Source organism: Sinocyclocheilus grahami, unplaced genomic scaffold (assembly GCF_001515645.1).
Source record: "Sinocyclocheilus grahami isolate Dianchi unplaced genomic scaffold, SAMN03320097.WGS_v1.1 scaffold1212.1, whole genome shotgun sequence".
Taxonomy (NCBI): domain Eukaryota; kingdom Metazoa; phylum Chordata; class Actinopteri; order Cypriniformes; family Cyprinidae; genus Sinocyclocheilus; species Sinocyclocheilus grahami.
In genome coordinates, this window is record NW_015506391.1 from 21,579 (window position 1) to 34,254 (window position 12,676).

At 34.5% G+C, this 12,676-nt stretch overlaps 1 protein-coding gene across 1 annotated transcript in view; it reads right to left on the bottom strand.

The window, feature by feature from the left end:
- Positions 1 to 8,007: 8,007 nt before the first annotated feature.
- The window catches only part of LOC107568090 (Wnt ligand secretion mediator), a 40,217-nt gene continuing 35,548 nt past the window's right edge, over positions 8,008 to 12,676 (bottom strand). The window contains exon 12 of the mRNA XM_016253927.1: positions 8,008 to 9,004. Coding sequence (XP_016109413.1) covers positions 8,895 to 9,004 — 110 coding nt within the window. The 3' untranslated portion in view covers positions 8,008 to 8,894. The remainder of the gene's footprint in view (positions 9,005 to 12,676) is intronic.

The window sequence follows — 12,676 nt, forward strand, 5'->3', positions numbered from 1 at the left end:
GTGTTAGTATTTTATATATATATATAAATAATCAATATTTTGAATTAGTGTTTATTTTTATTTTAGTTTTTTTAACTTTTTTAAGTGCTTTGCCAGTGTATCTAGCTTTAAGTGAGAGTGGTGGTGACATATATATACAGTGGGTACGGAAAGTATTCAGACCCCCTTAAATTTTTCACTCTTTGTTATATTGCAGCCATTTGCTAAAATCATTTAAGTTAATTTTTTCCCCTCATTAATGTACACACAGCACCCCATATTGACAGAAAAACACAGAATTGTTGACATTTTTGCAGATTTATTAAAAAAGAAAAACTGAAATATCACATGGTCCGAGATAATACAAATCGTAATGTGGCTTCTGAGGAAACCAAAATGGTGCAACACTTAGTTTCACAATCAAACTGACAACGGGTATGAACAATTGCAACAATTACGAACATCGGCTAAATGTTACAGTGACTTGTGAGGCCAACCAAACTTTTTATTTTATTAAAGTCTTATAGTCTATAGTAACAGTGAATACACTGTACATCATAACCAAAAACTAAATAGAAGAAAACTAAACTAAGGTGAAACTGCACATAGTTTTCAGAGAAAAGCAGTACATTTGCAGGTTTGGAAAATCTACTATGTCATATTGCAGCCAAATGTTTGAGAGCTGGTGGGTTTGGGGGAGCAGTAAACTTTTGTTTTTGTCGTTTTGGATGTCTAAAAGAAAAAAGAAAAAAACTTTGTGACTAGTTGGGTCTTGCATATAGTGTAAATTAATTGTATTGCCAGAATCCAACCCAATGCTGATGATTTATGTGCAATGATACAAAAGGTTTATGGTATAACATGTCGCACAAACAGCTGGCATTATTCAATAAATATGTATACATAGGACACATATAACAGAGGACAAATTTGAACAGTTCTGTGGTTACTGCAATGCTAAAAGCCACCACTATCTCAAAGGGAAGTATTGAGTTTATGTGTGTAATTTTTTTTATTCTCAAGAATTCACTCAAAATGAAAATTATTTACTCATGTTGCTCTATTATTAAAGTTGACAAGAAATAACAACTTCACTCTTTTCTATACAACAACCATTCATGGTGACCGTGTCTATCAAGTCTGAATCAAATAGAAATGTTTAATCAAATCATGTGAATTTGCTGCCCAATTCAGAAGGCTGATTCCCCACAGATTAATATAGGAATTTCCAATATATTTGTACAATAGTGTTTTTTGATTTCAGGTCTGCGCAATTACCAAAAGAGAATTCCTGAGAGAATCCATGATGAGAATGCCGATTATGATCTAGTATATTTTTACCAGAGCTGGGTAGATTACTTACAAATTGTAGTCCGTTACTGATTCCAAATTACATGACAAAAATTGTAGTTAGTAATGTAATCCATTACATTACACATTTTAGGTAATATAATCCGAATTCTTTTGATTACTTTTAGATTACTTTTGACCTAACTCGCTTATCACATTGATTTAAATAGGATAATCTTGTACCATATTGACATAAAAATGCAAAGAAAAAGAAAATATATTCCATTTGTTGTTATTAACAACATAAAGTGCATTAAACATTACAACGTTAAAGGAACTGCAGGGGGTTTGAGAGTTTAATGAAAAACTAATAATGAATTAAATCATAAAAATGTTAAGTAAAATAAATCATTTTAAAATAACACCCATCAAAATAAAACACTTCCTAAAAAAATGAAATATTTTATTTGTTTAACTGCTGTTTACTTAATTATTAACTTATTGCCTTAAAATTTCAGGGGTACATCAAGTAAATATATTAGTTGAAAGTTGTTTGGCTGACAAAAAAAGTTTGTAAATCCCTGCATTACATGTAGGCTAAATAAATAAAGAATAATGTGAATTTGTGCATGTTAATGTGTTTGAAAGACAAAAATCTTCCAAAGACATAGTAATACATGATTAAATAACACAATGAATGATAATTCAAATAAAAATGAATGTGTTCATCAGTAGTTGATGCAATGTTGAAATACTGAGAAAACTGAAATGATTTTTGTAAATCCAGTGGTCAAACGCTGTGTGGCATCTCAGTTTTCTGTGTAATTATAGCCACCTGACTAATGACTGGTCTTTGTGTGAATGTCCACAAAACTGAAAGACTTTCTGAATGTATGTAAACGGTAGGCTATTTTTGAAAATAACATTTAAAAGATGGAAAAGAGGAGTTAGGGACAATCAATAAATTATTAATAATTTATTGCTATTGTGTGAATAATATGTAATCATGTAATAAAAAAAGTAACTGTAGTCTGATTCAGAGTATTTTAAAATGTAATTTAATCTAATAACAAGTACTTCATTTTTGGAATCTGATTACGTAGTCCAGATTACATGTAATCAGATACTACCAAGCTGTGATTTTTACATACATAAGATTTGACATCAATAATGTGTGGTCACCAGAAACATGAGAACCAAAGACGTTGGTGCCTTCAAGTTGAATGTCAATGGCACATTGCATCAAAATGAGCTATTTTTGACTGGAAAACTACAGTTAAAAATTAATTAAACTTTGATCTGTTCATCACAAACACATTCTATGGCTCCAAAAGAACTGGAATATATGTATGTATACAATATATATTGGAATATATAATATGTTTCCCCTCTTTTTGTCCATTTTGGAGCTTGACAGACACAGACAACATGGCAGGTAGGAAAAATGAATCTGCTTTTGGGTAAAGTATTCATTTCGTATCATATCGATTTTAACTGAATTACTTGTATGTATGGGAGATCACGGACATTCTCAGGGCCATGTGTCAGCTTTCAAAGGAGATCAGACTAGATTCAAGACACTCTCCTTCCCATGAAGGCAATATGGATGTGGCTACCACGCCGATAACATCAGATTGTTTTGTTACTCATAAAACAAATACTTGGGAGGACGGCCCTTGCACAGAGTTTGATGAAAGAGAAATGAAAGGCTCCTCAATGGGCTCACATGCAAACTAATGAGTGCAGATCATTAACAGTGTAGTCATGCATGCAAACCCCCTCAGAGGGGCAAAACTAGGGGTTTAAAACATTATATACATGGCAAGTCTGGACTCTACGTGTCATAGCCCAAGTCCATATTTAATGTGCAGCACATCTCATCAATAACTACAGAAGGAAATTCAATCATTCAGTCTTGTCTCTACTTGTAGTTTGATCTGAGGCAGTCTCACAGAAGCTGAGAAACACTTAAAAGGATTTCTGGTATATGTTTATTGTATTTTCATCTTAAAACAACCCTACCAGAGTCCTTTTGGCCAACTAATAACAATGATTCAGAAGTACAGGAATTTCCCTCGCATCCCAAAGGGTGGATGATAGGCATTCTCTTTAACTTTAACTTTGTAGTTTACGAGTTAGATTTAAGGCCACCTACTGATTTACAGTTTAATATTTCATATTGACTAACCTGTTGAATCGTGAAAGTTGGTTTAAAACATTATATACATGGCAAGTCTGGACTCTACGTGTCATAGCCCAAGCCCATATTTAATGTGCAGCACATCTCATCAATAACTACAGAAGGAAATTCAATCATTCAGTCTTGTCTCTACTTGTAGTGTGATCTGAGGCAGTCTCACAGAAGCTGAGAAACACTTAAAAGGATTTCTGGTATATGTTTATTGTATTTTCATCTTAAAACAACCCTACCAGAGTCCTTTTGGCCAACTAATAACAATGATTCAGAAGTACAGGAATTTCCCTCGCATACCAAAGGGTGGATGATAGGCATTCTCTTTAACTTTAACTTTGTAGTTTACGGGTTAGATTTAAGGCCACCTACTGATTTACAGTTTAATATTTCATATTGACTAACCTGTTGAATCGTGAAAGTTTGTTATCCGCTTCACAACTTGATATAAACTAGGCTATACAGGATTACAAGGCGACAACTTTCTCTTTTCGACATAAAAATTTACCTAGGCCACAAAAAGAAGCAGTAGAGTTGCCACATCTCGTGTTATATGTGAAATAAAAAATAAACTAAAACCGTAAAACTCATTCGCCGTCGACAGAACACTCTTACCTTTAAAAAACAATCTCAGAAGTGTGATCTCCTGATGAATCAGTGAAGAAACGAATACTACGCCCCAGAATTGGTTTTATACCAAAGGGGGGATGATAGGCATTCTCTTTAACTTTAACTTTGTAGTTTACGAGTTAGATTTAAGGCCACCTACTGATTTACAGTTTAATATTTCATATTGACTAACCTGTTGAATCGTGAAAGTTTTTTATCCGCTTCACAACTTGATATAAACTAGGCTATACAGGATTACAAGGCGACAACTTTCTCTTTTCGACATAAAAATTTACCTAGGCCACAAAAAGAAGCAGTAGAGTTGCCACATCTCGTGTTATATGTGAAATAAAAAATAAACTAAAACCGTAAAACTCATTCGCCGTCGACAGAACACTCTTACCTTTAAAAAACAATCTCAGAAGTGTGATCTCCTGATGAATCAGTGAAGAAACGAATACTACGCCCCAGAATTGGTTTTACGTGAACTTCAAAAGGTCCGTGTGTAAAATTGTCTGGAAAATGATCTAAATACTACTTTAAATGAGTTGCATTCTTTATCACTATTGTAATGTATTCTTGTTACTTTGTGAATGACACCGTTTGTAACACTTCCACCTACGCTGACCAATCACAGTCGGCGCACGACATGACGTCACCGTCGACCTTTCGACGCCTTCGAACTGTGGAGAGAGACAAATAAGGTTAGAGATTTCTTTTAAGCTTATTCATCAGTACTATCCTGTTAAAACATTTATTGTGTCGAAATTCAAATTAAACATAGATGTGAACTGTACTCTTGTGACTCGCAACCAGAGACTGTCCTGCATCTTTTTTGGCATTGTGTTCATTCAAGAAAACCTTGGCGAGACATTTGCCAGTTCATTGTAAACTTCATACATAATGACTTTGAGCTTTTCTTTAAGGATGTTTTGTTTGGAATTTTCACTTTTGAGAAGCAATATGGAAATGTTTACTTTCTCTGCAACTTACTTATTTTACTTGCAAAATATTTTATCCACAAATGCAAGGTTATGAAAATTACCCCCCACTTCTCTTACTTTCAAGAAGATATAAAAAAAAGTAAATTAAATCTTTATCTACCTCCTGTAACAAAAAGGCAACTAAAACTTTGAATGTATGCTCACTTTTTGGTGTTTTTGTATCATTTTTATCTGATAATTATTTTGAGTTTTGAGGGAAGAGTATGTTTTTTTGTTGTGTGATCTGTTTATTTTATTTATCTTATTTTTTCTCATTTACTTGTTTATTTTTCAACTCTTTCTCTTTTGATTTGTAATTGCTGTATATTGTTTGGTCATCCTTGAACCCCTGGCTCTTTTCCTTGGCATACGTTCTGTCACACTTTTATTTCTGAATAAATGTTTAATAAAAAAATTAAAAATAAACTGTGGAGAGAGACATCTCTGCATCTTCTAATAATAAAGCTATAAGGACTGTTAGAATTTGATCTGCTTTTGGACTCATTGTGTGATTATTTATATGCAATATAACGGCCTTCTTGTTATTATTTAGTTATAGTTACTGATATTGTTGTTGATATTACGTGTTGTATGGATAATGTATTGCTGTATTGATGTATTGATGTATTTTTCCTCCGAATTCTCCTCAATTCAGGCTCCCTCTTTCTGTGATTCTGGGAACAATCATTCCCTTTGCCTTGACAAAATAGCTAGGAATGCTTATTATTATTTTAGTGACCATGTTATTTTAGTACTGTCAGGAATTTGTCGTTGTGATAATAGTGTCTCTTTACATTACGACACTGACAGTCAAAAGTATGAGATTTATGTGTTCCATTGATTCTGACATTACTTTTAAAAATAGCAAAATTCTGACATCATCAGTCCACTTGTCCTGGGATTGTAGATGTCCTCAAATATATTTATTTTATAAGCTTTTTATTTTTGTCAAGACAGTGACAAAATTATTTAATGTCAGTCGTAATCCCGATGGTCCTCATTCAATATTTTACCCATTTAGTGTTATTATAGTTTCTGTTTCAAACATGTTATCTCAGTTACACAAATAAAGGCGTAAAGAAATTGTCTGGGATTATAAGAAGTAGGCTACCCTCATTTTTAAGTAAGCCTTATTAGTAATAATAATAATTAATAAATCGTTGCATTTATATAGCGCTTTTCTGGGCACTCAAAGCGCTTTACATTGTCAGGGGGTATCTCCTCATCCACCACCAGTGTGCAGCATCCACCTGGATGATGCGACGGCAGCCATAGTGCGCCAGAACGCCCACCACACACCAGCTTATTGGTGGAGAGGAGACAGAGTGATGAAGCCAATCAGCAGATATGGGGATTGTTAGGAGGCCATGATGATCAGAGGTCAATGGGCAAATTTGGCCAGGATGCCGAGGTCACACCTCTACTCTTTTCGAAAGACATCCTGGGATTTTTAATGACTACAGAGAGTCAGGACCTCGGTTTAACGTCTCATCCGAAGGACGGTGCTTGTTGACAGTATAGTGTCCCCGTCACAATGCTGGGGCGTTAGGACCCACACAGACCACAGGGTGAGCACCCCCTGCTGGCCTCACGAACACTTCTTCCAGCAGCAACCTAGTTTTCCCAGGAGCTTCAGTGGGCAAGCAGTCTTGGGCTACAGGGTGATATGGCTGCCGGCTAGTAGATAGCAACACCATGCACAGTAAAAAATTATCACTGCATTTGATAAATATTTGACACTTTATGAAAGCATACATATTGAATGGCATTTTGTGAGAAAATAGGTAAAGCTTGAGGTTGCACTAAAAGTGAATACCTATAAACATGGATTAAGTCGGTCTACTATAAAATAAATTGTTAACACCCTGCAGAATTGCCACCGAAACCACAGAAAAAAAATCAGCTCGTGCCCTATAGTGTACAATCTTGCATAGCTGACTCAATTGTGCTCAACAAATAGCCATTACTGTATGGTAGATGTGTATATGTTTGTCTGTCTTATTACATCAGTGGAGCACTAGTCTGCACCTGTTTGAAGAAAACAGCAGGAGATTGTTGAGGCTGAGATAAACTGAAAGGCTGCTGTGTTGCAGAGATGGGCAGCAGGAAGATGATGGCAGCATACTAAGCAATGAAATGGTGCATTTTAGGGTATATGCTATTTAATTGTGATCTCTAAACCAACATTTTCCTATACTTTTTTAAATAGATTTTTTTTGTAACTATTTTAAGCTTTTATTTGATATTTTCATGTTAATTTGTTTCAATTTTAGTAATTTTATCTGTGATTGTTTTTTAATTATTTCTAAATACATATTATTTCAATTTTAGTTTTTTTTCTGCAAGTAATTTTGTTGTTCAATAGTTTGTTTTGACCAATAACACAAATAACAATAATTCATAACCAGTGGTGTAACTTTGTTTTAAAAAGTGGGTGGGAGAGGAGTGAGTGTGTATGGGTGTGGGTTAATGTATCGACATAGAACTCATTTAGCTTCATTCATACATGTACTATAATAAAAATGTATTAAGCCCAAGATTCTTCACGTTAGTGATTAAATACATATGCAATAAACAGTCGTATTCCTAAACAGTCTATCAAAGATGTTCATCAGTGATCGTATATCAAGAGCAGGGTCATGTTTGTGCGCATTTTGTTTTGTGATTCAACTGGAATGAATAGATAGTTTCATCTGCCTTAGGTACATCCATGCCACGAGATGTTTCAAAAAAGTGATGGGGACAAAATCGACCCTGGCAAAAAGTGATGGGGACATGTCCCACCCGTAAATTATGCCTATTTTCATAACCAAGGAAACATTTTGACTTTGTGCCTCAATTACAACAAAAACAAATAAGCTAAAACTGATATCTAAAGTAAAGTGAGGTTTAAAATGACAGTGATTGTTTTAATCTTCCAATAATCATCAAGTGTAGTTCTGAGACATCGTTCAATTCTGTTCACCAGTGTTTTATTAAGCAAAGTCCCTTTATCCAAACAAATCTAAAATGTTTTTTTTTAATTATTATTTAAATTAGCATAAAAACTCTAAATTTCGATGTGATACAATAAAAAAATCTCAAAAAGATTTTTTTTTACAATGCAGTGCTACAATACAGCGACTAATGCTTTCATACAGACGAAAACAAGCACATTATAAAAAATATATCTCTACATTGTAACATAATGAACATAGTGTTTGCCATTCAGAACACAAGGACCTGAATCTATCTATATGTCACTTTACATCCACATCTTGTTCTGGGGGACCTTGATTTGAACTCGGTCATTCACGTTATGTGTTCCATGGGTGTTTACTTTTGGTAGGGAGTGTTTAAGGAAGTCCTATGAGGAAGGATCAACAGAAAAGAAAAAAAGAAAAAAAACACACATGCGTAACTATACAGTATGCTGAGAGTTTTTCTTCCTTGTTTTGTAATTACAAAAATCAAAGGGGAAAACAATGATCTCAGCTACAGTATACACAAACAAGAAACAATTGCTGCATAATTAAAAGAAATGACCTTGATTCCCTTTTCTCCCAATTTTTGAAGTATTTGTATTGGTCCTCGCAAACACCAAGCAAAGGGCCTATCCCCAGTGCCAGATACACATCATAATTTCTCCCAGCACCCACAAGATGATGTGCAACTCCATTTTTCTACCACTCAGCACAAGCAGATGTTTTAGACTGAACCTTAATGGAATGGAAAGCCAATAAGTGAAAGGGGGCTTAATATTTGAGCGGCTGTGTTTGAAATGACAGGGAACACAAAGGACCCACAAAAGCGTATTGTATGAACTTTTGAGACTTTTGTTGGACCCTGAATAAAGGTGATGGTTACTCTTGAGCTTCTTTGCCGGTCATTTTGTAGATCTCTGTAGGTCCATCCACATGTGTGATGGTGGTGGTCAACTGTATGTCTTCACCACTGTTTCCAGCTTGATCAGCTATATGGAAAAAGAGAGCATAGGAATATGTATCAGTGACTGATCAATACTTGCACATCACATCATTATGACAGGGTATGAACAGCAGGAAACATAAGTTTCAAGGTGATCATGTCATCTTCATAAAGAATTCAGCATAACCATATCACCCAGCCACAGCCATATCACCCTGCAGCCCAAGACTGGTTGCCCACTGAAGCTAAGCAGGGTTGAGCCTGGTCAGTATCTGGATGGGAGACCTCCTGGGAAAACTAGGTTGCTGCTGGAAGAGGTGTTAGTGAGGTCAAATTGCCGCCCTGGCCCTTGTCTATCATGGCCTCCTAATAATCCCTAGCCACTTGATTGGCTCTATGACTCTCTCTCCTCTCCACATGTAGCTGGTGTGTGGTGAGCGCACTGGCGCCGTTGTCCTGTGGCTGCCGTCGCATCATCCAAGTGGATGCTGCACACTGGTGGTGGTTGAGGAGAGACCCCCCACATGATTGTAAAAAGTGCTTTGGGTGTACAACAATACACAATAAAGCGCTATATAAATGCATCATTCATTCATTCATTCATAACAAATAAAAAATACCCCAAAATTGTTGCAGCACAAGTCTGAACAAACATGGAAAACCATACGTGATTCACTGTTTGCAATCATGTCAAGAACAAATAACCATAGTGCATATATGCAATAACAATAAGCACCATTTGGGAATAGAAACCCATAAAGAAAGTTTCAAACATGTTCCATTATTAGAGGCTATTTAAAAAAAGAAAAAAGAAAATTTTTCATGTTTTTTTTTTTTTTAAAGTCTGCCCATCAAAGACGCATTTATTTGGTCAAACAATACACTGAAAACAACAATAATACAGTGAAATTACATTTTTAAATTAATTTAATATTTTTTTGTAAAAATTTTATAAAAATAAATGTAATGTATTGCTGTGATGGCAAAGATGAATTTTTAGCAGCCATTACTCCAGTCTGTTATGACTCCAATATGCTGATTTGGAACTACAAATCCTTTGTAACATTATAAATGTCTATACAGTAATTTTTGATCAATTTAATGCGTCCTTGCTAAATAAAACTATTAATTTCTATAAATAAAAAAATACTGTAAATATTACTGACCCAAAAGTGTTTAATGGTATAGTATATATTCTTCACAAGATCACAAACATATTCTACCAAACATCTAACCAGTAAAGTCATTATGAACAGATTTTCGGCTCATACATTTACTCAAATTATAATAACAGGAGAATTTAGGAAGGATATGACCACTGGCAATTTAAACAATTTAATACCAAATATGTTGTCTACAAAATTTCAGCCTGAGGGCTGAGAGCGACACTTAAAACATAAAACATAAAACAAAGCCTGAAATATTGAGGTAATAATATTGAAAAAAGTATACTTTATTGTATTTGTAATATATTCCCCGTTTTAATAGTACATTGAAAATATACTAACAAAGAATGTACTATCTTTAAATATATAAAAAAGTATATTACCATCATGCTTTCCCCTTTTTTCACAATACAACTTTTAACACACTTTAAAACAATTGTAATTTAGTATATTTTCTAAAAAATATATTTACAAAAATATACTTGAATTGAAAGTTCTGTTTATTTTTTATAAGTATATTTATTTGCACTTTACTTAAATATATTTTATGAAAATTTTTAACTGTGCTGAAAATGATCATTGTAACAATGCATTGAAAGTATACTTTCAAAGTATATTATTAAATAACCTGAAGTCTTAGTATATTTTAAGTCACATTTTTGAGTATATTTTAAATGTACTTCTTCATGCTTGGAATTCACTTCATTACTTGGACATACATTGTTTTCAGAAAGTAATAAAACAAATAAATAAAGCGAATGCATTATAATGTGTACAGTCAAGTAAACACTGTCTATATTGCACGGCCAAAAACTGAAGGTCACTCACTCTGCATTAATATTATATCATTGCTGTCAGGGTTCTGTCACTTCGGTCTAGTGTAATTCATAGTTTTGTGACAGAGCCCTGACACTCGCGTCATGTCATTGTTTTCATGTGAGCGTGCGGTTTCGAGTGTGCTCGAGCTGTGCGCTCTCGTCTGCGTGTACTGTTTCATGTTGGAGCGTGGTGTTCAGATCCCGGCACTCATGTCTTGAGTTTCGGTTTCGTGTCGTGGTCCGGACACTCGCGCTCCATGTTCTGTCTGTTGTGGGAGCGTGCGGTCTCGAGTTCGCTCGGCCGTGCGCTCTTCTGTCCACGTGTGTTGTGTTTTGTGAAGCACGCGGTTTGTGTTCAGCCGCGTGCTTGTCTTGTTGTCTTGTGTGAACACGCGGCTTATGAGTTCTCATTAGCTGCGTGTTCGTGTCTTTTGTTCTAGCACATGGCTTGTGATTTGTTTTGCTGGCCATGTGCTTGTGTTTTGTTTTGTGTGAGCACATGGCTTTTTGTCTTTGATTCGGTGTGCCATGTGCTCATGTCAATTGTCTTGACCCCTCCCATCTTGTTACCTGATTATTAGTTAATTTGTCCCACATGTGATCCCTCATTACCCTCCTCATTTGCTCTCCATTTATTCTCCTTGTGTTTGCAGTCGTGCGTCAGTTCGTGATTGTCTATCCTTGGATGTGTCCAGATCCTGCCTTGCCAGCCTGTTTTTCCCCCACGGGGTAGTTTCTGTTGTTTGTTTTATTTTAAAATAAATTTTCTGCAATACTGAGTCCTCGCTCCATCCCTCTACCCAAGACCCTGACAATTGCATGATTATAACATATCATTATAAATTTTATGGAGAAATAAACCTGAAAAACAACAATTGGCATTGATATCTGTATAAAGCTGCAGAAGTAGTTCCCCATAATAATCAGTTTGTTTGGAAGTGGAATGGCATACAGTTTTTCCTTAGACCTAATAATTACACATTTACATTTGAGTGATTGAGGATGGACAGCAAATACATTATGAGACACTATATAAATGTTTAGGATTTAGTTAAAAACACTAAACGGCTAAAACACAGAATCTATTTGTGGTGGATGCAAAAGATGCCCCATCCACAAACTTGAAAGCCACCAGGGTCATAATTTCACAGAATGTTCCATCACTTAACTGTACAACAGAATTGTTTCTCTTTTTTGTTGTGTTATTTCAGGAATGATAAAGAACACTGCTCACTGAATTTTTTTTTAATGCTGTTCACTTTATTTAAACAATTCCTTTTGATTTAACACCATTATATCAGGTTGACTGCATCGTGTTGAACAGACTTGAAACAACTTTTTTCTTTTAAATAATGTTTTTGGAGAAAATGTTTGTATAGAGTATATGGCTATAGGTTATTATAACTAATTAAAAGCTAATCAAATAAATACAGAAACAATAGTAAATATATGTACTATTTATATATTTACTATATTTCACTGGAAAAAATTATTCATTGAATTTACTAAATTTTTTTAAGGAAAGTGGTTGCAATCAATTTATTTTAGCTACATTTAAATAAATTTAGTTGACTAACTTTCAACTTTTTTTTATTTAAATGTAGCTAAAATAGTTTGCAACCACATACCTTAAAAAAAATATCTTTTTTTTTCAGTGTACATAAGCCTACAATAAGCCTACATTAAGCCTTTTTTAATGTAATAACTTTTACTTATGGCAATATATATATATAT